The 24,625-nt window shown below is 39.7% G+C and overlaps 1 protein-coding gene and 2 non-coding genes across 6 annotated transcripts in view; all 3 read left to right on the top strand.

Annotated features, from left to right (window-relative positions):
* The window catches only part of ncapd2 (non-SMC condensin I complex, subunit D2), a 76,695-nt gene that overhangs the window by 8,632 nt on the left and 43,438 nt on the right, over window positions 1-24,625 (top strand). For all 4 annotated transcript variants that reach the window (XM_034174523.1, XM_034174525.1, XM_034174526.1 and 1 more), the window contains exons 10-18: window positions 1,431-1,628; window positions 1,712-1,846; window positions 1,949-2,036; window positions 7,979-8,177; window positions 10,247-10,366; window positions 12,049-12,245; window positions 12,410-12,584; window positions 16,706-16,790; window positions 18,852-18,988. In XM_034174523.1, coding sequence (XP_034030414.1) covers window positions 1,431-1,628; window positions 1,712-1,846; window positions 1,949-2,036; window positions 7,979-8,177; window positions 10,247-10,366; window positions 12,049-12,245; window positions 12,410-12,584; window positions 16,706-16,790; window positions 18,852-18,988 — 1,334 coding nt within the window. The remainder of the gene's footprint in view (window positions 1-1,430; window positions 1,629-1,711; window positions 1,847-1,948; window positions 2,037-7,978; window positions 8,178-10,246; window positions 10,367-12,048; window positions 12,246-12,409; window positions 12,585-16,705; window positions 16,791-18,851; window positions 18,989-24,625) is intronic.
* Window positions 922-1,228, top strand: LOC117514855. The gene has a single exon (XR_004561981.1). It is a non-coding gene; the product is annotated as a small nucleolar RNA U85 (small nucleolar RNA).
* LOC117514856 lies at window positions 2,121-2,427 on the top strand. The gene has a single exon (XR_004561982.1). It is a non-coding gene; the product is annotated as a small nucleolar RNA U85 (small nucleolar RNA).

Raw genomic sequence — 24,625 nt, 5'->3', positions numbered from 1 at the left:
CCAGAACCAGTCTCCCTTCAGTTTCCCCATTGTGGGATTATGGCAGTCATAATAGTCATAATTATTACTTAGTTACTAAGAAGTAAGTAATATATTAATGATATCAGGCTATGCAAACTTCTTCACGGTCATCCTGCAATTGATATTGTAGAGTTAAACAGGGCAGCAAATTAACATCAAATTATTTGATGTAATTAATGTGGGATTTTGGAACTAAAACTGCTTCAGAGTTATAAAATGCACAGTTACTTGAAACAGGTTTAGATTTACATGACTTCTATGACAGGTGTGGACCACTTGTTAATTATGTCCTTAGCCAAGAGAAAACTCCAAATACAAGAAAATTCATGAATACGTGAAGTTCCTTTTAAATCTCGAGCCATTTATTCGTACTAGTGGTTCTCACACGAGGCCCAATGTTTCTGTGATGTGGTGTTTTCTGTTCTAAAGGTACCCGACTAGTAAACACAATACATGTCGACAACCCACTGACTTTCCGCTTGAGAAACTTTTGTTACATTTAATTTGAACTAAATTATGATTACCAAATAAGACTTGAAAATGCAAAGCAATTAGTTTGTGCCCAGATGTGACTTTCTGCTATTTTGTTCTCTCGGGTGCTCCACTTACTCATGCACAATTTGTCATTTAATTCTGCAAGTTTCTGTGTGGAAATGCCAGAGGGCGACACTCTTCATTTCAGGCTCATAATTGTTGTAGAAATCAAAATGTGCTATCTTGTGGCCATAAGATGAAGGAAAAAATACACAGTAAAGACATATTGTGATTGAAAAAAAAAATATATATATATATAATAAATATATATATATAATAAAAAAATATATATATATATATATATATATACGCACGCTCTTCAACATGTGACCTAAGTGTATTTTCCTTTGTGTTCAGTGTACATTTGCCCAATGATGATACCAAGGCGAATATGAGCTCACTGAATGAGAGCATTGCGATATTCTTGTCTTTTCTGGCAGGTAATCTTGGTAGTGTAGCGGAGGCTTTCTGCTCTGCTATAAGGGCTTGCCTACAGTAACTTGGCTTTAACCAAATTATTCCTCTAAAGTTACAGTTGACTAATCAATGGGAGGAAGTCAACAGTGTCTGTGTGTGTGAGTGAATATTTGTTTATGTTTCTGTTTGAGGTAAAGCATTTGCCGAGCTCTCTGTTTGGTCAGCAGTGAGATGTGTCTTTGGTAATCTGAGGGCATCGTTCAGAAACCCATAGCCAGTCATGGCTTCAAGTAGTGTTTTCTGCCGTTTCATTTACTCCTGCAGACCTTTTGCTTGTTAACTTTTAAGATTTGTCATGGAACCAATACATCACTTAATGTATCTTATGATGTCACTGTTCATGATAAGACAAAACAAACTTATATGCATCCTAAGTTTCTATTTCTTTTCCTCTGCAGAGCCATACAATGCGTGTTGCTGTGTGTGAGGTGCTGGGAGAGATCCTTGTGCGAGTCCTGTGTGGTGATGGGCTAGATGAAACTGGTAAAGCTGATCGTGACCGCTTCTTTGACATTCTCCAGGAACATGTGCATGACACACACTCTCATGTCAGGGCACGTGTGTTGCAGGTTTACACACGCATCATCAACAGCAAAGTAAGTCATCTTTTGATATTGTGCATCTCTAACAGTGTGACACTGATGTCCATTCTGGTCACAGATGCCATCTTTGCCTTTAGGCTTTGCCCCTGTGTAGGTACAGTGAAGTCATGGAGCTGACTGTTGGGCGGTTGATGGACAAATCCATTAATGTGGTTAAGAGTGCCATCCAGTTACTGGCAGCATTTATTGCACACAACCCATATAGCTGCAAGGTAAGTAAATTAAGTGATTCAGATGTGAAATGGCACACCTTATTTATTTATTGGTCATTACTAGGTGCCATAACATTAAGGAAATGCTTTTATGACTTTCAGTTGAGCAGTACTGATCTAAAGAAACCACTAGAGAAAGAGACAGCTAAACTCAGAGAGATGAAAGAGAAAATTGTGGAAAAGGCACCAGGTAAAGTCATAGTCTAAGATGCTTCAAAATTGTCCCCTGGTCTAATGTGTTAAAATTTGTTCATTGTGTTCTTGTTCATGTTTTGCCCAATGATGAGACCAAGGCGAATATGAGTTTACTGAATGAGAGAGTTGGGTTCCTCCCTTTTGTGGCAGGTAATCTTGGTAGTGTAGAGGAGGCTTCCTGCTCTGCTGTAAGGGCCTGCCTACAGTCACATGGCTTTACTCAAATGATTCCTCTAGAGTTACAGTAGAAATCATTGGGAGGAAGCTGACACTGTGTGTGTGTGTGCGTGCGTGCGCGTGAGTGGGTATAGAAGAGGTAAGGAGTTCACCCAGCTCTCTCTGGTGTTTGGTTGACTGTGAGTATTGTCTTTGGTAATCTGAGGGCCAAGTTTTGAAACCTGTATGAACTCCTCAGTCATGCATCTCTTTTGGAGAAATGCTAAACCTCCGTCACACTCTGCCATGTTTCCACTATGTCTCAAAAAATTAGGTGGGTGCAATAAGAAGTTGTACAACATGGGAACGCATTACTGATAAGGACGTGGTGTGGTTTCCATGGATGTGATCGACTTTGGGCATTTTCAAAAAATACGTAATGAGGTTGTGGTCGAATCAGGATGCAGTATAATCTTACTAAGGACGTAGTAATGACTGTATTGACGTATAACCAATGTAGCTGAACCTAATGGGGATAAGTGTAATGCAAAAATAGAGATTCGCACCACCACAGCGCTCCCATGCAAAAAAGCTTTATTAATAAAGACGTAAGTTTTATTTATTTATATATATATATATATATATAATTTTTTTTTTTTTTTTTGATCCAGCATGTCCTTTGTGTTTTGGATGTGCTTGTCTCTGAATCACTTTTACGAATGTCACAAGGCTTCACATCATTCAAAGGAAAAATTGTACCATGAAGCACTCTTTGGACTCTTCAGATCATGCTTCAAAGCTCTGAATCATAGTTTTGCAGACTAACTAAGCTATGATGCCTAGTTATCAATTGATAATGTTAGATATCAAGGTACAGTTGGGTAATCTGCTGTGTTTGGAGAGATCTGTGCAACTAACGTGGTTTTTGAAGCACAAAGTTCATTTTGAGGCTTTGATTCACAGAACGCAAGTAAATTACTTACCTGTTCATTTGGTTTGTTCAGTAAATTACCACTGAACAGACTCAATTTTGAGGAATTTTTTCATTTGAAGATGAAAATAGCCTCACCTTAGATTTGGGTTGCTGATCTGCCATTGCTGTTCTTGTCATCCACAATCCAAACAAATGTGTGCTCAAAGAAAATAATATTTGTGCTTTTAATTCCAGAGTGCCCTCTTTCAGTTTGAGAGCATTATTTCTTTAATTTACTTATTCTTTAAGACTCTTATTAATTATTCTCATTCAGATGTTCTTGTTTTACAGAGGTTGGGATCCAGTTTAACTGCATTAGGGATGGAACGATCTGGCCAAAGCTCGAGTAATTTATCAATCTTGACCATGTATGGATTGACTCAATTGCTGCAATAATTAATTGAGTGCAGAAATTCTTTTGCCCTGCCCACATTCAATGCAGGAAGTTGTGCTGTTTATGCGCTGCTCTGGACAGTTTTCACAAAAGAAAACAGTCTGCATTGTACTTTAATTTTAGCTTGGTTGCTGCATCAGAAATGTCTCGGCGGCCAAACGTGCACAGCTCTGGTTCATTCATGCATGCTGCAGGCAGGACACAGACACAGAGAAATGATCTGTAGACATTTTGCAGGGCTGTGAAAACTCCGCGGGATTCCGCGGATTTCATCTTGGGGGGGGTGTTAGTGATGTACTCTTTAATCGTGAACATCACTGAGTTTTTAAAATGCTTATCACAAAGCGTTCTCTTTTTTTACGACATTATGTAAGTTTTATTGTGTAAGTTTTAAGTCCATGGACACTGATCTGTGTGTTACAGATATAAATCAGTTTTGCGGAGGAAAAATGCCACTCAAAGCCTGGCTGTTACAACAGTTGTCATAAAGCAGGACTGGTTGGTTGCTGCGGTGACGCTGTGTGGCTCCTGTGCGACGTTTAAGCTAAACTTAGCATGTGGACATCCCAGACTTTTAGAGCTTTCAATTTTTTAAAAGAAGGTTTGTGCAGCATGTCTGTCACGGACCGACCTCGCACAGAGAGAAGATTGTGAGAGACTGTTTGTTTGAAAAAGTCTGATAAGGACAAGAATCCGTGGAATTGTCGCTGGCTTCATCAACACACCTGAAAGATAAAAGAAACAGGAAAAGTGAACTGTGCCATCAGGAAACACGGTAAGAATTTTTCTCTACCTGGAAAATAAACATTCTGCTGTTCAAACAGGATTTTAGACAAGATTATGTGAATTTTTCACTAATCTAGACTTTCTTTCATTGTAAAAAAATTTGTGGCTTTGAATGGATTTAGGCTGCATGAATTTACACAAGAATGTGACTTTTTACTATAAGGTATGTTATTGATATTTTACCATGATTTTCAAAATATTCTACAAGCTTTAGCTGTGGCTTTTGAAATGCTTTAACAGTCTTTTCAGTCTTCATAAATTTCATGTAGTTTATCTGTTCTGATTTAATGCAAAATTTGGTTTACAATTAAAAGGAAAATCATTCCAGGTCCTACTTACACATCATATTCTGTTATTTCATCATCATCATTGACAGGTCAAATAAAAGGTTGAATATAGGATCATTTAAATATCCACTATTTTTGAGATTTGTTCTTCTAGGAGATGCTGAAAAAGTATCATTAGATAAAAATTTAATTCTGGGGCCCCACAGGGCCCTAGACCCCGGCTCCTGGGGAGCTGTATCCCCCCAACCCCCTGCAAATTTTCCTCAGATTTCACAATTTTCATTTCACAGCCCTGTACTTTAAGTCTTTTCAGTCTTCATGAATTTCATGTAGTTTTGTTCTGAGTTGGTGCATAATGTCGTCTTATAATTTAAAGGAAAATCATTCCAGGTCCTCCTTCGATGTCATATTCTATAATTTCAACATTATCATTGACAGTTCAAATGAAAGGTTGAATCTAGGATCATTTAAATATGCACTTCTTTTGAGATTTTTTTTTTTTTTTTTTTTTTCCCAAGAGATGCTGAAAATGTGTCTTTAGATACATTAATTTGGTTTCTGGGACCCTGCAGGCGCTAAACCCCAGCTCCTGGGGGGCTGCGCCACCCAGACCTCCTGCGAATTTTCCTCGGATTTCACAATTTTCATTTCACAGCCCTGATTTTGACATAATATCGGCAACGTTACATTATTATTAAACACTTTTTATTGGTCTTCCTGTGACTGGGAAAGAAGCCACAGACACTGAAAATATAGAAACATAAAAAAATGTAAGCAATTTGAAAAAGTTTACATGGCTGCTGTTAGACTCCAAGAATCTGCTTTTCTTTTCTGCACTGAGTTACTGAGTGATTCTCAACCACACAGAGTTCTGTGGATTATACCAAATGAACAGCTGGTGGTAGTATTTTCAAGTTTATTTGTAATAAAACCTTCAACAGGAGGTGCAGCTGACTGCTATATCAGCTACGAGTGGGTAATCAAATAAAAGGCGTGCACCACACAAACACAAAAAGCCCAAATGTAATGTACCGGTACACGGTTTAAAGAATAAAGTTTGTCATCATGTTAAGGTAACAAAACATAAGAATTGGTGGCATAAGCAGCTGAAATGCAGCCAAACACAGAATGCTACATCTGCTGTCTGATGCTCAGCAGGTACGCACTCGCCTGTAGGCGGTGTGGAGTTGCCTCCCATCTCACTCCTCGCCTGGAGATAAGAAATGCTACTGATTGTAAGATGCTGTTGTTGGTGACATTGCGTCCGCCACAATTTGACACGCCTGACTATTTATGCTATTTCAAGGACTGTCAAGTTGTCCACTGTATAGGCATTTATTGCTCAAATCTGCTGGATAACTCAATGTATTAAACAGCCAAACACTCCAGCAAAAACAACTGGATCGATTCCCAACACTAGTTATGGCCCAGTCACACGGCACACGACGATTCCTGAACGAAGGGAAAAAGTAAAAAAACGTCAGAATTCGTTGAGAAAAGGTGGACGAAAGAGCTTTTATCACCGAACAGTCTGCGAAGCAAGAGCGCAAAAGGGACGAAAGAGGAACTTAACAAAACCGAAGCTCACGATCTCGACGAAACGTGCCTGGAGCCACAGCTGCAGCAGTGTGTGTCTGCTCCAGCACTCGGCGCTGGGACGGAGCTCATAGCGCCTGAGTCCTGGAGAAACTGCAAACAGAATCTGGAGATCTGTGTGCATGTCGATGGACCACCTGCTCTGGTTCCTTGTCCAGAACAAAAGCGGGATCATCTCCATCATCATCAGAATCCACACTGTCTATCGACACTGCGCGCTCCGTCATGCTCCAATTAAAAAAAAAAAGAAAAAGTGCCCCGTGGTCACTGTTGTATCACAGTATTATGTTCTTAGCCATATATATTGATTTATAACAGAAAACTGTCAAAAGGGAGAATAAATATAAATGTAAAGATGATTGAATATATCAGAGCAGTAATTAATCAGTGCGTGTGAACGTGCGCATTGACTCATGTGGTTATTCCACCAGCTGATCACTGATCCACAACGTGAATTCTTCCTTCCAGAACAGCGCTTTATATCATTTTGATTCATCTGCCCGTTGCCACATGTACAGAAGGACTGGATTATCATTCCTACTCATATTGTTATATTTATTACAAAATAATAAACACACGGAGCAGCTCCTACTGCCGCTGATGCATTCAAGTACTGTCGGAAATTACACAACTTTTTCATTGTTTCAAATTCAACAGTTGCTTGTGTCAAAATAATTAAGTATATCCACACAAAAGATTAATTCTGGCCTATGTAATGTGCCTGAGCCCATTGAAGCTGCCCCCCCACACAGATAAAAAAAAAAATCCAAGCAAGCAGGCTGAGTTTGCCCTGTAATTTTCGACGGTACATGAACATAGCAGCAGCCTCAGCACTCACAAACCAGCTTCTGCGCTGTGTGAAAACGTTCAGCTGCTCCAACGAAGTCAAATTAAACAATAACGTTACAAAAACTACACAAACGATTTAAAAAAAACATCAAGAACGACAGCAAAACGGAACACAGACTGAGGTTTTCGTTGCCCTTCGTTCAAATTTTTCAACAGTTTAAAAATCCTGCCAAAGCTCCAGCTGCAGGAACGAAGCTGCACGAAGGTTAAACGATGTCAGCGACAGTCAACGAAAGTCCAGATTTCTTGTTTTGTCAGGGCTTCGTCACCCTTCGTTAAGTGTCGTGTTACTGGGCCATTACTGCCACCTTCTGCTCTGGAGTGCGAATCACAGGTCTTCATTCAGTATGTAGACATTTTCATCTTGTGGCCAAAGATGACAATGCAGTATTTTTTCATATGTATGTTTCTTAGTAATATAGGTCACAGGACATCCAAAAGTAGTTCAGTTAAAATAAAAAAGACTTGGTCTAGAAAATATGGTAAGCATACTTTAGTTTCTTTACATGACTTTTATGTAAAACACTCACGCAAATATGTCAACAATAACATCTTACACATACATGTGCTTTTGCTCAATGCACAAAAGGAATGGCGACACAACTGCAGTGTGTGTGTGTGTGTGCTTGCATGTATTTGCATTTGCATGGTTGCGTGAGGTGGTAATTGACATCAACCATTAAGATCTGCCCATTGCAGGTGACTGGAACTACATGGCATTAATGAGACTTTATCGCTAGCTGTACCATTTTTGCCTTGCTCCTAAAAGCTTCATGTTAACCCCACAAATGGTTATCATTCTCTTCTGTGCCTATTGTTATGTTGTAATTGTCTTTGTGACTATGACTTAATTCATTCTCATTAGAATTCCACCCCTTTCCTTTCACTCCTGACAGTGATCAGAGCGTCTGAGCTGTGGGCCGCCATGGAGCCTGAGCTGCTTATCACAGTTGAAAAAGAGTTAGATGTTACAGGCAAAGCAGAAAAGGAGCTGCAGCAGGTGGAAGACGGGGATGTAGAGGAAGAAAAGGAGGCAGAAGATGACAGAGCGACTGCAGTGAAGATTGTTCAGTACCTCCATGTCAACAAATACAGGTGATTCATAATCATTAGTGTGGGAGACTTAAATATTACCTCAAGTGTCTCTTATTAAAATATTCCCACATGCTCAATAAATACAGCTTACTGCTTTAGCGTATTTCCACCACAGGAAGCCATTTTAGGGCTCTATCACTTTTGCTTGTTAACTGCAGTGACCACCTCTGAACAGTGATTTATTAACCTTTTTGGTAATTGTGTGCATGCACCGTATATTTTGCTTAATGTTGCTTGGATAGATAAATCATGAATTTATATTAATATGCATTTACAAATTGGGGATCAGTTTGTAGTCACTCTGGTATCCCTACAATAGTGCAATGATGGTATTCAAAACTTAGTTTAGAAATAGAGCTGAAAGTGATGATTTGAGAGAAACCTTTATCGGAATTTTGTGAAAATTGCTTAATTGTATCATTTCCACAGGGTCGCCTTTGGAATGCTTGGCATTAAAACAAATTTATTTAAAAAATGTCTGGATCTCTGGAAGCTTGCTCATGTTGGAAGCCTGTAAATGAAAATGACTTTTATTGTAAGGGTCCTTACTGTGCTTTTTTTATGCATCTGCCTCTAGTTTATGGTTAAAATGCTTTTTCCTCTGAAGTTATTCACAAGGTTTACACGTTTCACTTTGAAGTCACCGGTGGTCCACAGTTTTGTCACTGGACTGAGTGGTTTAAATACATATATTGATTAATACTGTGATAGTTGATGCAGAGCAAAATGATTCATGTTTACAGCCTGGTACAACAAAAATGTTTTGGTCTTTATAGGTAGTATCCTCCATGACAACAGTACAAGGGGTGAAATTTTTATTTTTTTATTTTTTTTCCTTCAAACGTCTTAGTTTATATGGTTTTAAGCCATGGATTTATGCATAATTAGGGGCGTGGTTGCTTTGAGTGACAGCTGCAGATACAAGTGGCTCCAGCTCTCATAGCATCGGTAGCTCAGAGGCTGCCCGGCATGGCTGCTAGTTATAGAGGGCTGTGTCTGTCGTTTTCGAGCATTTTATGACAAATGGTAATAGACTGCATTTATATAGCGCTTTTCATCTGCATCAGAAGCTCAAGCACTTTACAATTGTGCCTCACATTCATCACATCACAAAACACACTCGTATGTTCGATGTCAGGGCTGCTGCAATGCAAGGTGCTCACTACACACCGGGAGCAACTGGAGTTAAGGACCTTGCCCAAGCGGCCTTAGTGATTTCCGGTTTCTGCCTGGGTTTTGAACCGAGGATCGCTTAACCACTAGACTATCGCCTCCCCTAGAACAATAGGGCTTGTGTGTAGTGAAACAATCTAACAGATCAGTAAGACGCCCCTGCTGGCAGTATTTGTTCTCAATGCAAGTATTGCTTCTTTAATGTTGTATATTAGTGGAAATAGCATTTTAGTAGCTATTGGTAGGTTGATCTGTTAGGTCCTGTTACTGAGAAAATAAGCAGCTCATTACATTTAATGCCCACACCAAAGCAAACTGTTAGGAAAATCGCCACGAAGTCCAGAAAAATGTGATTTAATAAACACTCGAACAGAGGTTAGCTTAACTGGTTTGGACTCAGAGATGGGTGTGTTCAGGATTCTTTCGTCACATACTGACCCAGCCATGCTCCACCTCTTTATGTATTAATGAGCTCATTGTGATGTAGTCAAAAGTGCTGCTGCCACCACTGCTACTGTGGCAACTCCCAGATACGGGCTTCGTATTTTGCTCTTCTTTTTTCTATAGGATACCTATGTGTGATATCAAACAGGGTTTGTCCAGTATACAGTCTATGGATAAGAAGCGTTTAGGGCAACATGTGAGAATGGGGTTTTCTTTTTTGGATAATCAAGTGAGTCCTGCTAGAGGGGAAAAAAACAAAGTTGTCAGTTTGTAGGATTCATCACCTGGTGACTATGTACAACAATCCATTCAGGAGTTGTCAAGATGTTTAACAATAGTCACGTGGCAGATTTTCATGAAGCCTAGTCACTAGCACGCACAAAGACTTTTTGAAACCACTTTGAATATTAAGTAACTAACGGTTTAGTGTTATGCAATTTAACCTCCCACAGGAGTGCTGTGCGCCTTTGCATAAGAGCCCACAGCTGCTTCCCTGAATCGGAGATCTTTGCTGCACTGTCCACTCTCACCCCCACAACTGTAATGGCCACACTGGCTCTTCTCTTCAAAGGGTGAATGCTTACATGTGATAAAAAGTGTTGCACTTAATGGAAGTGAGAACACATTTACAATGAGATCTTGATCATTAATTGAGTTGAAGATTAACTTTAGCATTAAAGTGGCATTTCCAGTTTGATTGAGCCCATGCGCCTGTCAGTGATACCAACAGTCAGTGGATGAACGATATTTGACTCTCTAGTTTTAAAGCAGATATACTTTGACCTACAGATATCTGACTAGTCGACTAATGATTTTTATTAGTTGTTCCGACCATAGTTGATATTATATTCTAGTTTAAGGTAATATTCTTGTATTTGACATAGTTTAGTCAAATCCAAATTTCTTATATTTTTATTGTTCCGGCAACATATACGCATTGTATTGCTCTCATGTTCATATCTGATGGAGGCAAGTGGTAGCTGACCATTGATTATTTGTATGTGTGTGTGTTGGGATGTTAGAATTTTATTTGTTTGCCTCTTTGTAATGCTAGTATATGTAACATTTGCAATGCAACAATTTGCAATGTAACATTTCTTTCATGGACCAAAGGTTTCACAGTGAAGAGAAGATTTTTGACTTGGTTACCCTGCATTAGCTACAGCAAGTGTTGAATAATTGTCCAGCAGTGAAAGTGTAACTGGTTAATTAGTAAGTCCATTTGACGGCTCCCTTTTTGCACTCTGGGTCACCACAGTAAATCCAATTTCAATTTCATTTTCAATTATTTTAATTTATATAGCGCCAAATCACAACAGAGTTGCCTCAAAGCGCTTCACACAGGCAAGGTCTAACCTTACCAACCCCCAGAGCAACAGTGGTAAGGAAAAACTCCCTCTGAGGAAGAAACCTCAAGCAGACCAGACTCAAAGGGGTGACCCTCTGCTTGGTCCATGCTACAAACATAAATTACAGAACAATTCATGGACGAATATACACGAAATGCTACTGGCGCACAGGACAGGAGGATCGCCAACATGAATACAACTCCCGTCTCTGGATAGAGCTGCACCTTAAACAGAGAGAAAAACAGAATCAGGCATCAGAAAGACAAAAAATACTGTATAATTTGCCAGCATTAAACAACAAGAAAAACAGAGAAATACTAAGGGATCGCCGGCCACTAGCCTAAACTTCACTAAAGACCCAGAATTTAGGTAAAGTTGAGGCCGCAGCCCGCTCCAATTACTAATAAATGAATTAAGAGTGAAAAGCGTAAAACAAAACTACCAGTATGCTAGCCATATGAAAGGGAAAATAAGTGCGTCTTAAGTCTGGACTTGAAAATCTCCACAGAATCTGACTGTTTTATTGACGCAGGGAGATCATTCCACAGAACAGGGGCACAATAAGAGAAAGCTCTGTGACCCGCAGACTTCTTATTCACCTTAGGGGATACAAAGTAGTCCTGCACCCTGAGAACGTAAAGCCCGGGCCGGTACATAAGGTTTAATTAGGCCAATGTTGATCAGCATTTTGAATTGGCACAAGTTTTACGACGGATACCCTTTCAAACGCAACGCCATATTAAATGGAGAAATGTGGCAGGAGTGGGGTTTGAACCTGGAAACTTCTGCACTGAAACCAAGTGCACTAACCTCTTGGCCACCACCCCTGCATAATTGGTTGAGTAGTAATAATAATGATGATAATAATCTGTTTTTAAAATGTAATCCCTGGTGTTTCTGTCAGGTTCTGAGGAGGAAACTTCTCAAACCAGCCAGAATTTGCCCCAAACTCCACAGGAGCCAGGAGAAAAAGGTGATGACAGTGAGCTGAAAAAGCAGGAGATGTTGGTTCAGTATCTGAGAGATACAGAGACCTTTGCCCTACAAGTAGAGAGGGCAATCTCTGTGATTAACACAATGCTCTACTGGAAAACCACTTCAGGTAAGTTGAGGGGCACAACAGTGCTCAGAATTTCAGACTTGGCTTGTACACTTCTATGTCACCTGAGTTTTTTTTTTTTTTTTTTTTTTTTTTTTTTTTTTTCCCCCACAAATAATGAAAGATCAACCTGTGCATAATGCATAACATAAGCTTTCTGTTTTTAGTTGTCCAGGAGGCTGTGCAGTTTTGTGTGACTGTATGTGAATTCGGTGTTGCCAACTCTGTCAGCGGTGTGAGGAAGATGTTGCCTCTGGTCTGGTCGACTGATGCTGCCATTAAAGATGCTGTTGTTCAGGCCTACAGGCGACTTTATCTTAACCCACAAGGAGACACCATCAGGTCTGTTAAAATGCTCCATATGCTCAAACGATCAGACGTTATATGGACTCTAAAATGACATGACAGCAATTCAGTAACATGAGGCTGGGATTGAGAGTTTTGTAGGGGTTGAAATGTTCTTGAATCTTAAACAAACCCTGTGCTAAATTTGATGATTGAATACAGGGCTCTCCCCAAGCAATGGAATAATGGTACACTGCCACCATGCCACAATTTAGTGCTATCATGCTGATTTTTAAATTTCGGGTGTTTCCTCTTCATTTTCCCAGGTAATTTTACTTAAACTTACCAAAATTCGTCAGTTTTCAGCCACTGTCATTTTCCTCAGCAGTGTTGTTTTTCTTGTGAAATCTCGCAAAGTGGTCTTGGACGTGGTTCGTGCCCCTTTCTTACCCAATGTGGCAAGTTAACTTTCAGCCACATTTTGAATGAAATCTGGTCAAAAATCAACATATTTCAGTGATGTTCCTGGAGATCGATTCAGAGTTCACATTTATGCTGTGTTGACTTGAAATCAAACGTCCCCCGGGGTGCACAGCTTGCAGTCTATGGGAGGGAGGTTCACATTATTTCACGGCACAGAGGCTTCACAAACATATTCACTCTTTGCTTTAAAACCTATGTGCGTCCTCCAGCTGTTAGCATGGCTTAAACAGCAGTGGCTAAAAACCTCACAGCTTTTTAAAACCTTATTAACTCAACCAATATTTTGCATAATGTTTTACAATATTTGGAGCAACTTTAACTTTGACTCCTGTACAAACTAAAGCTGACCTTTGTTACCTTTGTTGTTTTTACCCCATAACTCCATAACATTGTCATAGTCCAAACTATACCCTTTTGGAATATTTATGTTCAGACAAATAATGTGGTATAGCTTTCAATAGGATTGGAACATTTTTAAATTTTGACCCCTGTGTAATTCTTCAATTGATTCCTACCTGGCTGGCTATTGAAAATTCAAGTGGATACTCAGTTTTTTTTTGTTGTTGTTTTTTCAAAGAGTAATGTTTAAGGAGTACAGTGGGGTAAAACAGTATTTAGTCAATTCCTGATTGTGCAAGTTCTCCTACTTAGAAAGATGAGAGACATCTGTAATTTTCAACATAGGTACACTTCAACTATGAGAGACAAAATGAGGAAAAAAAATCCAGGAAATCACATTGTAGGATTTTTAAAGAATTTATTTGTAAATTATGCTGGAAAATAAGTATTTGGTCAATAACAAAAGTTCAACTCAGTACTTTGTAACATAACCTTTGTTGGCAGTGACAGAGGTCAGATGTTTCCTGTAAGTCCTCGCCAGGTTTGCACACACTGTAGCTGGTATTTTGGCCCATTCCTCCATGCAGATGTCCTCTAGAGCAGTGATGATTTGGGGCTGTCACTAGGCAACACGGACTTTCAACTCCCTCAACAAATTTTCTATGGGGTTGAGGTCTGGAGACTGGCTAGGCCACTCCAGGACCTTGAAATGCTTTTTAAGGAGCCATTCCGTTGTTGCCCGAGTGGTGTGTTTGGGAACATTGTCATGCTTGAAGACCCAGCCACGTTGCATCTTCAATGCTCTCACTGACGGAAGGAGGTTTTGGCTTAAAATCTCATGAAACATGGCCCCGTTCATTCTTCCCTTAACACGGATCTGTTGTCCTGTCCCCTTTGCAGAAAAACAGCCCCAAAGCCCCAGTTTAGAAGCCTCTGGTCCAAGGGGAGTAATCTCTATTAAACAACAACTTCAAACATTAAGAAAGAAATAGAAAATTTTATTAACAATAAAACATAAAAAAACTAAAATTCAACGTTCCAGCGGCGCTCTCTCCCTCTGTCTCTGTGTGTGTTGTGTCTGTTTGGTCGACAAACGGTAAGAAACTCAGGCTCGTCACTTAAGGCAGGATTACTGCTTAACTTCACAGCAATCACGCCAAATGCTAGCAACAAATAGCGCAAAGTCCAGCCGGACAAAGCATTAAAGAGGCACTTAGCTGAGAGGAGGGGGATTGGCAAACGCTCCCCCTCCACCGTTCCCACGACGTGTCCTATCCCTTGTTCCAGCGGTGTCCTTCCGTGCACGCTCAATCCGGTCCACTATCCTTCCGCCCTCGTGCCATTCGGCGCATGAAGACTCGCCACCTCGCTGCTGCTCCTCCACACACTCTCTTCACCTGCCCAACACACACCTATCCCTAATATCCATAATTATCAAGGTGGGGTTGCAGTCACACACACACACTCACGCATCAGCCCCTCCCCGCTCTCACCAACACATACACAGGTGACATTAATGACCCTGTGACATTTCCATCCCCATGCTTCACAGTAGGTATGGTGTTCTTGGAATGCAATGCAGCATTCTTCTTCCTCCAAACACAAGGAGTTGAGTTTTTACCAAAAAGTTCTATTTTGGTTTCATCTGACCACATGATATTCTCCCGTTTCTCTTCTGGATCATCCATATGCTCTCTGGCAAACTTCAGACGGGCCTGGACATGTACTGGCTTAAGCAGGGGGACACACCTGGCACTGCAGGATTATCAATGGTCTTGTATGTCTTCCATTTTCTTACAATTGCTCCCACAGTTGACTTATTCACACCAACCTGCTTGACTATTGTAGATTCACTATTTCCAGCCTGGTGCACATCTACAATTTTCTTCCTGGTGTCCTTTGACAGCTCTTTGGTCTTGGCCATGGTTGAGTTTAGAGTCTGACTTTTTGAGGCTGTGGATAGGTGTCTTTTATACAGATAACGAGTTCCAACAGATGTCAATATATATCAACAGCAGTATTCAGTGTTTCCCACCTGGTGGCCACCCGCGTTTCCCAAAAAGCACCGCGGTGCCAGCAGAGTTCCGCTGTCTCACAGCACATGTAAACAATGGCAAAGTGAGGATGTGGATGCCATTAATTTAGCGAGTTCATGCGCGCTTATGATGATTAGACATTCTCCCAAGTTGGGAGGGTTATCTAGAGGAGGTATAGCACCTGTGATGGACTTCTGCTGTGTCCCGATGTTGTGTTATTGTCCATAATTCACGAGATGTGTTTACACTGTGAGTGCTGAGCTCTTGACACCGAGACGGCACGAGATTCACAACTGCGAAACACCGAATTGTACATCTGAGTCATGCTGTAAGTTATGTAGGTATTCCTTTAGGGGAGTACATTATTTGTTTCATAGTAGAGTTAAAGTTTTGTTTGACTAAGGCCGGGTTCACACGGCAGGATAATTAGGCCGATATCGGACCCGATCTTCCCCTTCCGACAGTCTTAAGGACGCCCCAACAATCGTGATGACGCTAAAGATAATCTTATCAGATATTGCTCCCTTGTGTGGTGTGTTAAGAGCACTCCGATCTGCTCGGAAGGGCTTCAGGAGCGCTCCGGTCACAAATTGGGGATATTCAACATGTTGGATTTTTTTGGGCCTGATATCGCAGCGTGTGTTGTCTTCGACCATAAACGAGCACGCAACCTGCTGAATGTGACGTGCAGCCAATCAGAAAGCGAGGTGACGAACGTACGGAGCGGAAAATAAATTCAAAACAGCTGTTCTGACTTACCAGAACGTCCGGTGGTCGCGCTATCTCCACTCCTTTAAAGTACACCTTTTCTTTTTCTTTTGTATCGTTTTTTTCCCTCTGTTGTAAATAGTCCACAAAGTACCTCCGTTTGTTTACTCTGAAGTCACGTTTAATCTCGAGATTTTACGAGATTTCCTGTCTGAACTGTGAATGTTCGTGTGTGAAGTCTGTTCGTGTGGCGGTGTTGTTCTTACCGTGTGGCTGCACACCACACACTGTACAACCAAGCCTGTTAGATCCATGATTTTTTTATCTTCATGTGTGTGGTCTCTCAGGTTTTGGAAACCTACAGATAATTTTAAAATCCTGTCGTGTGAACCAGGTTTAAGTTGGCAATGCACATCCAGACAAATAGATTAACAGCTTGGGAAAAGTGTTTAATTGGACATGGAAAAGTGACATTATGCCTCTCCTGCTCGGGACCTCAGTGTGATTGCTGATATTTAACCTCTAGGGGGTGCTGCTTCCTGCAACTGATGCTTGGCTTTATGTTGCATTGTATCAAAAAAAAATGTTTTTTTCTTCTTCTCCTGTGATTAGGATGAAAGCACAGACGCTTGTGGACAGTCTCTCTGAGCTGATGATGGATGCATCTTTGGGAACAATCCAGTGTCTTGAGGAGATTGTGAGTTACCTTGTTCGTTTTTTTTTTTTTTTTTTTTTTTTTTTTTTTAAACCTCCTTCAGGTCCTTTCAGACTGTTTGTTGGTTTGTCACCAGAATTTCTTAATGCTACAAACTGGTTTTGTGAAACTTTTTGTAGAACTGAAGCCCCTGAAACACCTTGACAGTTAAAAATCTAAAACGCTGGCATGCACTGGACTATCCCCCCCCCCGTTTTTTGGTGTATACATAACGTATGCATGACAAGTTGGATGTATACATAATATATAAATTATATAACATTTCGATAACGTATCAATGAATGCTTGGTGTGTTGCCATCATTCACAATTTATGGCCAACTTTTGCCTAATTTATGCATAGTGCATGGCTGTATCCCCAATGATTGCGTCATAGCTTATAAAAAGGCTGCCACTCAATAATTCAAATCATAACCACACTAGATATTGCAGTATCAACATCACAGTCATGCCGAAGAAAACTGAAGAACGCTGCCAAGAACTCTCCTGGCTGTGGTTGTGGACTCAAGGAGGATCCATCATCACCCTCACTCATCCCATGGAGTTTTGAGGAGTACTGACAGGTTCCTCCTGTGAATCCTATTTTTTACACCAATTCCCAATATGTGATTATATGGAAGCTATAAGTTAGAGAGGCATTCAGTAAGTCCTGTGGTTGTCCAGAACACGTCAAGTACGTCTATATACCTCAGTATGCATTGGGGATAAGCTTGATATAATTTGCACATAGGTTCAAAGCATGTTACTTATAGGTTAGAAATAAGTGCTGGGTATGCCAGACATTATCTTGACTTATTTAGACTTATGAGTAACGTGTGTGTGTGTGTGACAGAGAGAGAGAGAATATGTCAACGATCACATAACTTATCTACACTTTATGGCTGACGTCTGTGGGATGCATGAGCTGTATGTCAAATTTTGTGCACGCACAAAATGTTTCTACAGCGTATATCAGCATGCTTCATCGTGCTCTTAACTTATACAAAATGTATCCATAACTTATTGAATGTATGCCTGTGTACTTGTCAAATTTTTGAGATGTCGGCATATGCTGGCTAAATTGTCACGGTATGATGGGCCCATAAGAAGTAACTTAAATTTAGTTGATGATCCTTTCTTTGGGAGAAAGCAAGGTATGTTAGGAACTACATCACTGGAGGAAGTGTCCAGTTAAAACCTTTGAATGTGGTGAAGCGAACATTTCACAAAAATCAGAAATTGCATGGTTTTACATGGAGAATGTAGTTTTAGTGCAAGATAAAGTAGTGGTGATAGACTGGAAGGTAAAGGTAGGCAAAGGAATGAGACCAGTGCCAAGGATAAAGTGCTGATGATTGAAAGTAGAAGAATGCGTTCAAGAAACAAGTTTTAAGTAAATTAGAATCATTTGAAAATGTGGAACACTAGTGGGAGAAGAATGTTACAGGAGTGGAGGAAGAAGTGTTTGGCAGGATGATAAGAAGAAGGTCATCTGGGGATAAGGAGACGTCATAGAATAGGGAGGGGGAAAAGATGCAGTAAGAGACATAAAGTAGACATAGGATACATTAGACAGGGAGGACAATTGAGGAATAGGAGGAGAGCGCAGTATCAACCAGCAAGATGGAGGCATTAGGCGAAGTGTGTGAAGAATTGGAAGCAAAGGGAAGATTAATTTAACAAAGGCTAGACACAAAGCCAGGAAAGAGTCCAAGCAGATTAAAAATGAACAATATGTGGTTTTGGATGCACATGACTGTATCAAAGGAAGTTGGAAGGAATATGTTAAAGTTGCTGAATGGGGAAAAGGCAAGGGTGGTATTAGAAGATGGAGTCTAAAATGAAGGGTACACAGTCACAATTTAATGGAAAGGCTTAAAAAAGGAAATTAAGAGAAGGATTTGAAAGGCATCACTAATTGGATTTGTGAAGACCTATTTTTATGCAAAATGCATGCATGTTTTAAATTGATACAATTTTATTATTATTTAAGTTTTATTTTGGATTAAAATGCCTTCTAATAAAACATATTATGAATGGTACCCCGTCAAACATGTCTCTTTAGGTACAGGAGTTCTTTGGGAGTGATAGCAGTCTTCAGTCCACAGTAGTGCAGGTCTTGTGGGAGAGATATACTGGAAAACGAGAAACCTCAAGCCTGTACAAGAGAGCTGCAGTGTTCCTACTAGGCATGGCTGCACGGTAAAACACACCACTTTCATAATCTCTACTACGTAATATAATATGCCTGGTATTGGGGAAAAATACAGCTTTGCTCAGACAGCCAGTTAAAATTAGATTTAAAGCAGATCTGACTGAAATGTGGTCTCACTGGTTTACTTTCCACATTATGTTTAGCAAATAAGATCAGATGTCTGTGTCCATATTGTAGTCATCATCTACAATGTACAATGTTGGTTGCAATAGTAATGAAAGTCACACACATGTAAATGGTGAAATGACTACGGTTCTATGTCCAAATGTTGCAACTCCGGTGCTCTGACTCATAGGATATGTATTATAATCAAAGTTAGTGAGTTTGTATTATTGATGATGTGGAGAGCCACTCATCGAGCATCTGCCATGTAAATACAAAAACACTTGAGACTCCTGCGCGTGTGCACGTTTTTGACACGGTGTGAAGGCGGGGTGTTTCAAGTATGAGGCATCATCTGAGAGTTCTTTCTTGAAAGTGATTTTACAAGTCAAGGCACCTTGACACTTGCACGCATTTAATCCCCACACTTCCACACAGTTCGTCATACCAATGCGATCCGCTATGTTCTGCTGGATGCCATGTTATAGAAAATAATTATTTTGTAGCGGATTAATCATTTGTTGTCAGAACTTGGCTGATGAAACCATTTCTAATCGCTCCTGGAATCACAGAGGAATTATACGCAGCTGCAGCTTTTCTGCTATGCTTCATGAGGGGCAGAAAGCATTTGGAATAATCTCAAAGGTAATTATTTATAATATTTATAGTGTAATGGCTTGGTGAAATAGTTGCATTGTCATTCCTTCATATGAGTCAGATAATATATCGTAAAATTATGTTTAGTATAGATGTCATTGTTCAGATGCGCTGCGGCAATGAGACACACCGACTCATAGTGGCACAGTGTTTTCCGAATAGATTGTGCAGTGTTCATGTGTAGTTCACAAAATGAATACGTGCAAGTGTCAAGGTACCTTTAGTGTGGGCTTTTGTGTGTGTGTGCATGTAACTGCTTGTGCAAGTTTTTTGCGGTCACCCTCCTGTGAGCAGTGGGAGGAGAGTCATCACAACTGTGTACAACCCCAATTCCAGTGAAGTTGGGACGTTGTGTAAAATGTAAATAAAAACAGAATACAATGATTTGCAAATCCTCTTCAAACTATATTAATTTGAATACACCACAAAGACAAGATATTTAATGTTCAAACTAATAAACTTTATTGTTTTTGTGCAAATATTTGCTCATTTTGAAATGGATGCCTGTAACATGTTTCAAAAAAGCTGGGACAGTGGTATGTTTACCACTGTGTTACATTACCTTTCCTTCTAACAACACTCAATAAGCATTTGGGAACTGAGAACACTAATTGTTGAAGCTTTGTAGGTGGAATTCTTGCTTTATGTACATCTTCAGTTGTTCAACAGTCCGGGGTCTCCATTGTCGTATTTTGCGCTTCATAATGCGCCACAAATTTTCAATGGGCGAGAGGTCTGGAATGCAGGTAGGCCAGTCTAGTACCCACACTCTTTTACTACGAAGCCACGCTGTTGAAACACGTGCAGAATGTGGTTTGGCATTGTCTTGCTGAAATAAGCAGGGATGTCCCTGAAAAAGACGTTGCTTTGATGGCAGCATGTGTTGCTCCAAAACCTGGATGTACCTTTCAGCATTGATGGTGCCATCACAGATGTGCAAGTTGCCCATGCTGTGGGCACTAACACACCCCCATACCATCACAGATGCTGGCTTTTGAACTTTGCACTGGTAACAATCTGGATGGTCTTTTTCCTCTTTTGTCTAAAGGACAGGACGTCCACGATTTCCAAAAACAAATTGACATGTGGACTCATCAGACCACAGCACACTTTTCTACTTTGCGTCTGTCCATTTCAAATGAGCTCAGGCCCAGAGAAGGCGGTGGCGTTTCTGGTTGTTGTTGATGTATGGCTTTTGCTTTGCATGGTAGAGTTTTAACTTGCACTTGTAAATGTAGCGACAAACTGTGTTAACTGACAATGGTTTGCTGAAGTGTTCCTGAGCCCACGCGGTAAGATCCTTTACACAATGATGTCAGTTTTTAATGCAGTGCCGCCTGAGGGATCAAAGGTCACGGACATTTATTGTTGGTTTTTGACCTTGCCACATACATGTAGAAAATTCTCTGAATTTTCTGATTATTTTATGGACTGTAGATGATGGAATCCCTAAATTCCTTGCAATTGAACATTGAGAAACAGATCTTAAACTGCTGGACTATTTTTTTATTTTTTTCATGCAGTTGTTCACAAAGTGGTAATCTTTGCTTGTGAACGGCTGAGAATTTTGGGGGTGCTCCTTTTATTCCCAGTCATGAGTGTCCTCAGTTCCCAAACACTTATTGAGTGTTGTTAGAAGGAAAGGTGATACAACACAGTGATAAACATACCACTGTCCCAACTTTTTTGAAACATGTTGCAGACATCCATTTCAAAATGAGCAAATATTTGCACAAAACAAAGTTTATCAGTTTGAACATTAAATATCTTGTCTTTGTGGTGTATTAAATTGAATATAGGTTGAAGAGGATTTGTATTCTGTTTTTAGTTACTTTTTACACAACGTCCCAACTTCATTGGAATTGGGGTTGTAAGTTCATAGGGCAGCTTGACATTACAGAAAACTTAGACATAGCAAAACAGTCAAATTCTAATTTGAACGTTCAGACAAAAACAGATTGGCAAGTGTGTGATTTGAATTGCATTTCCAACTATGAGGCTTGAAACGGATTTGGGAAAAACTGATTTCCTGCAACGTTTGACAGACTTCTTAGATTCAAATCTGATGCACATAAATTGGCATTCTGAACAAGGCCTCATTGACTCACTAAGTACTGAGTGGAATCTGGCTTGTGGGTGTCAAATCAATTTTGGAATCAGTGGTGTTCTTAAATGGATTTGGCTTAAAAGGTGTGAAATTCCAGCTGCGGTTTTTCAGAAGACAGGATTACTCCAGCCTTTGTGCCACTTTACCATGAAGCTGTAACTGATGAAACAATAGACAAACTATGACTGTTTTCCAGGTTTTCAAGTCACTGTGATTTTTAAGTGAGCCTGGTCAAAAAAAAAAAAAAAAAAATTACTGTGAAGTACTGTGCTGTTTCCATTGATCACTGATTCATATAAATTAACTCAGTTTTTCACTAATAGCTTAAACATATAATTATTAAGAGGTGAAAATGTTAGTGATTTATTTATAACGCAATACCTCCAAAGGGTCATACATAAGTGGGGTGTAGGACTTTTCTACCCCTTGTGTGCTTGATGGAGTAGTTTGTAAGTTTAGACCTTGTGTGAACCACCTTGAGGCAGCTTTGTTGTGATTTGGTGCTATATAAACTAAATTGAATTGCTTCAATGTGATATAGTTTTGATGCATTTTGTTTTTCATTAAATAAATCAGTTTTTAAGTTGACTCTCAAATGGATTAAAAAAAAAATCTTGATTCTCAGTAGTTGTAATATCTGTACATTACAACACAGTGGCAGTTGCCAATCAGATCACCCAATTTATAAAATGATTGTAAAAGTGAAAAAGATTAAATACTGGTTTCCTTTTAAGAAGAATACACCTGTAGATGTTTCTTATTTGTAAATGGTATTAATAGTTTTTACATTTGTGTCACTGCTACCATTGTGGTAGCAGTGAGTCAACTACAAGCTGATGGAGTGTACTACATCACAGATATTGACTATAGGGGGAAAAACACATTCATTGTTAAACATCAGTTGATTATTACAACCCCTGGCAAAAATTAGGGAATCACCGGCCTCGGAGGATGTTCATTCAGTTTAATTTTGTAGAAAAAAAGCAGATCAGACATGACACTAAACTAAAGTCATTTCAAATGGCAACTTTCTGGCTTTAAGAAACACTATAAGAAATCAGGAAAAAAAATTGTGGCAGTCAGTAACGGTTACTTTTTTAGACCAAGCAGAAGGGAAAAAAAAATATGGAATCACTCAATTCTGAGGAAAAAATTATGGAATCATGAAAAACAAAAGAACGCTCCAACACATCACTAGTATTTTGTTGCACCACCTCTGGCTTTTATAACATCTTGCAGTCTCTGAGGCATGGACTTAATGAGTGACAAACAGTACTCTTCATCAATCTGGCTCCAACTTTCTCTGATTGCTGTTGCCAGATCAGCTTTGCAGGTTGGAGCCTTGTCATGGACCATTTTCTTCAACTTCCACCAAAGATATTCAATTGGATTAAGATCCGGACTATTTGCAGGCCATGACATTGACCCTATGTGTCTATTTGCAAGGAATGTTTTCACAGTTTTTGCTCTATGGCAAGATGCATTATCATCTTGAAAAATGATTTCATCATCCCCAAACATCCTTTCAATTGATGGGATAAGTGTCCAAAATATCAATGTAAACATGTGCATTTATTGATGATGTAATGACAGCCATCTCCCCAGTGCCTTTACCTGACATGCAGCCCCATATCATCAATGACTCTGGAAATTTACATGTTCTCTTCAGGCAGTCATCTTTCTAAATCTCATTGGAACGGCACCAAACAAAAGTTCCAGCATCATCACCTTGCCCAATGCAGATTCAAGATTCATCACTGAATATGACTTTCATCCAGTCATCCACAGTCCACGATTGCTTTTCCTTAGCCCATTGTAACCTTGTTTTTTTCTGTTTAGGTGTTAATGATGGCTTTTGTTTAGCTTTTCTGTATGTAAATCCCATTTCCTTTAGGCAGTTTCTTACAGTTCGGTCACAGACGTTGACTCCAGTTTCCTCCCATTTGTTCCTCATTTGTTTTGTTGTGCATTTTCGATTTTTGAGACATATTGCTTTAAGTTTTCTGTCTTGACGCTTTGTCTTCCTTGGTCTACCAGTATGTTTGCCTTTAACAACCTTCGAATGTTTGTATTTGGTCCAGAGTTTAGACACAGCTGACTGTGAACAACCAACATCTTTTGCAACATTGCGTGATGATTTACCCTCTTTTAAGAGTTTGATAATCCTCTCCTTTGTTTCAATTGACATCTCGTGTTGGAGCCATGATTCATGTCAGTCCACTTGGTGCAACAGCTCTCCAAGGTGTGATCACTCCTTCTTAGATGCAGACTAACGAGCAGATCTGATTTGATGCAGGTGTTAGTTTTGGGGGTGAAAATTTACAGTGTGATTCCATAATTTATTCCTCAGAATTGAGTGAGTCCATATTTTTTTTTTTTTCCTCTGCTTGGTCTAAAAAAGTAACCATTACTGACTGCCACAATTTTTTTTTCCTGATTTCTTATAGTGTTTCTTAAAACCAGATAGTTGCCATTTGAAATGACTTTATTTTTGTGTCATGTCTGTGATCTGCTTTTTTTTCTACAAAATTAAACAACTGAATGAACATCCTCCGAGGCCAGTGATTCCATAATTTTTGCCAGGGGTTGTATTAACTAAGAATTGGGTTTCAGCTGAAAATCTTCCCCCCCCAAATAAAAAAAAAATGTAATTTCGTATCCAGTGAAGTTTACAGTTACTTGACTAGCTGACATCAGGTTTCTTAATAAATTAAAAATGTTATAAAGGTTGTGATATGGCTCACCTGGCTAGTCACTT

The sequence above is a fragment of the Thalassophryne amazonica genome, chromosome 7 (assembly GCF_902500255.1).
Source record: "Thalassophryne amazonica chromosome 7, fThaAma1.1, whole genome shotgun sequence".
Lineage (NCBI taxonomy): Eukaryota > Metazoa > Chordata > Actinopteri > Batrachoidiformes > Batrachoididae > Thalassophryne > Thalassophryne amazonica.
The sequence above is the reverse complement of the archived record's forward strand: the minus strand, read 5'-3'. Positions and strand labels throughout refer to the sequence as shown.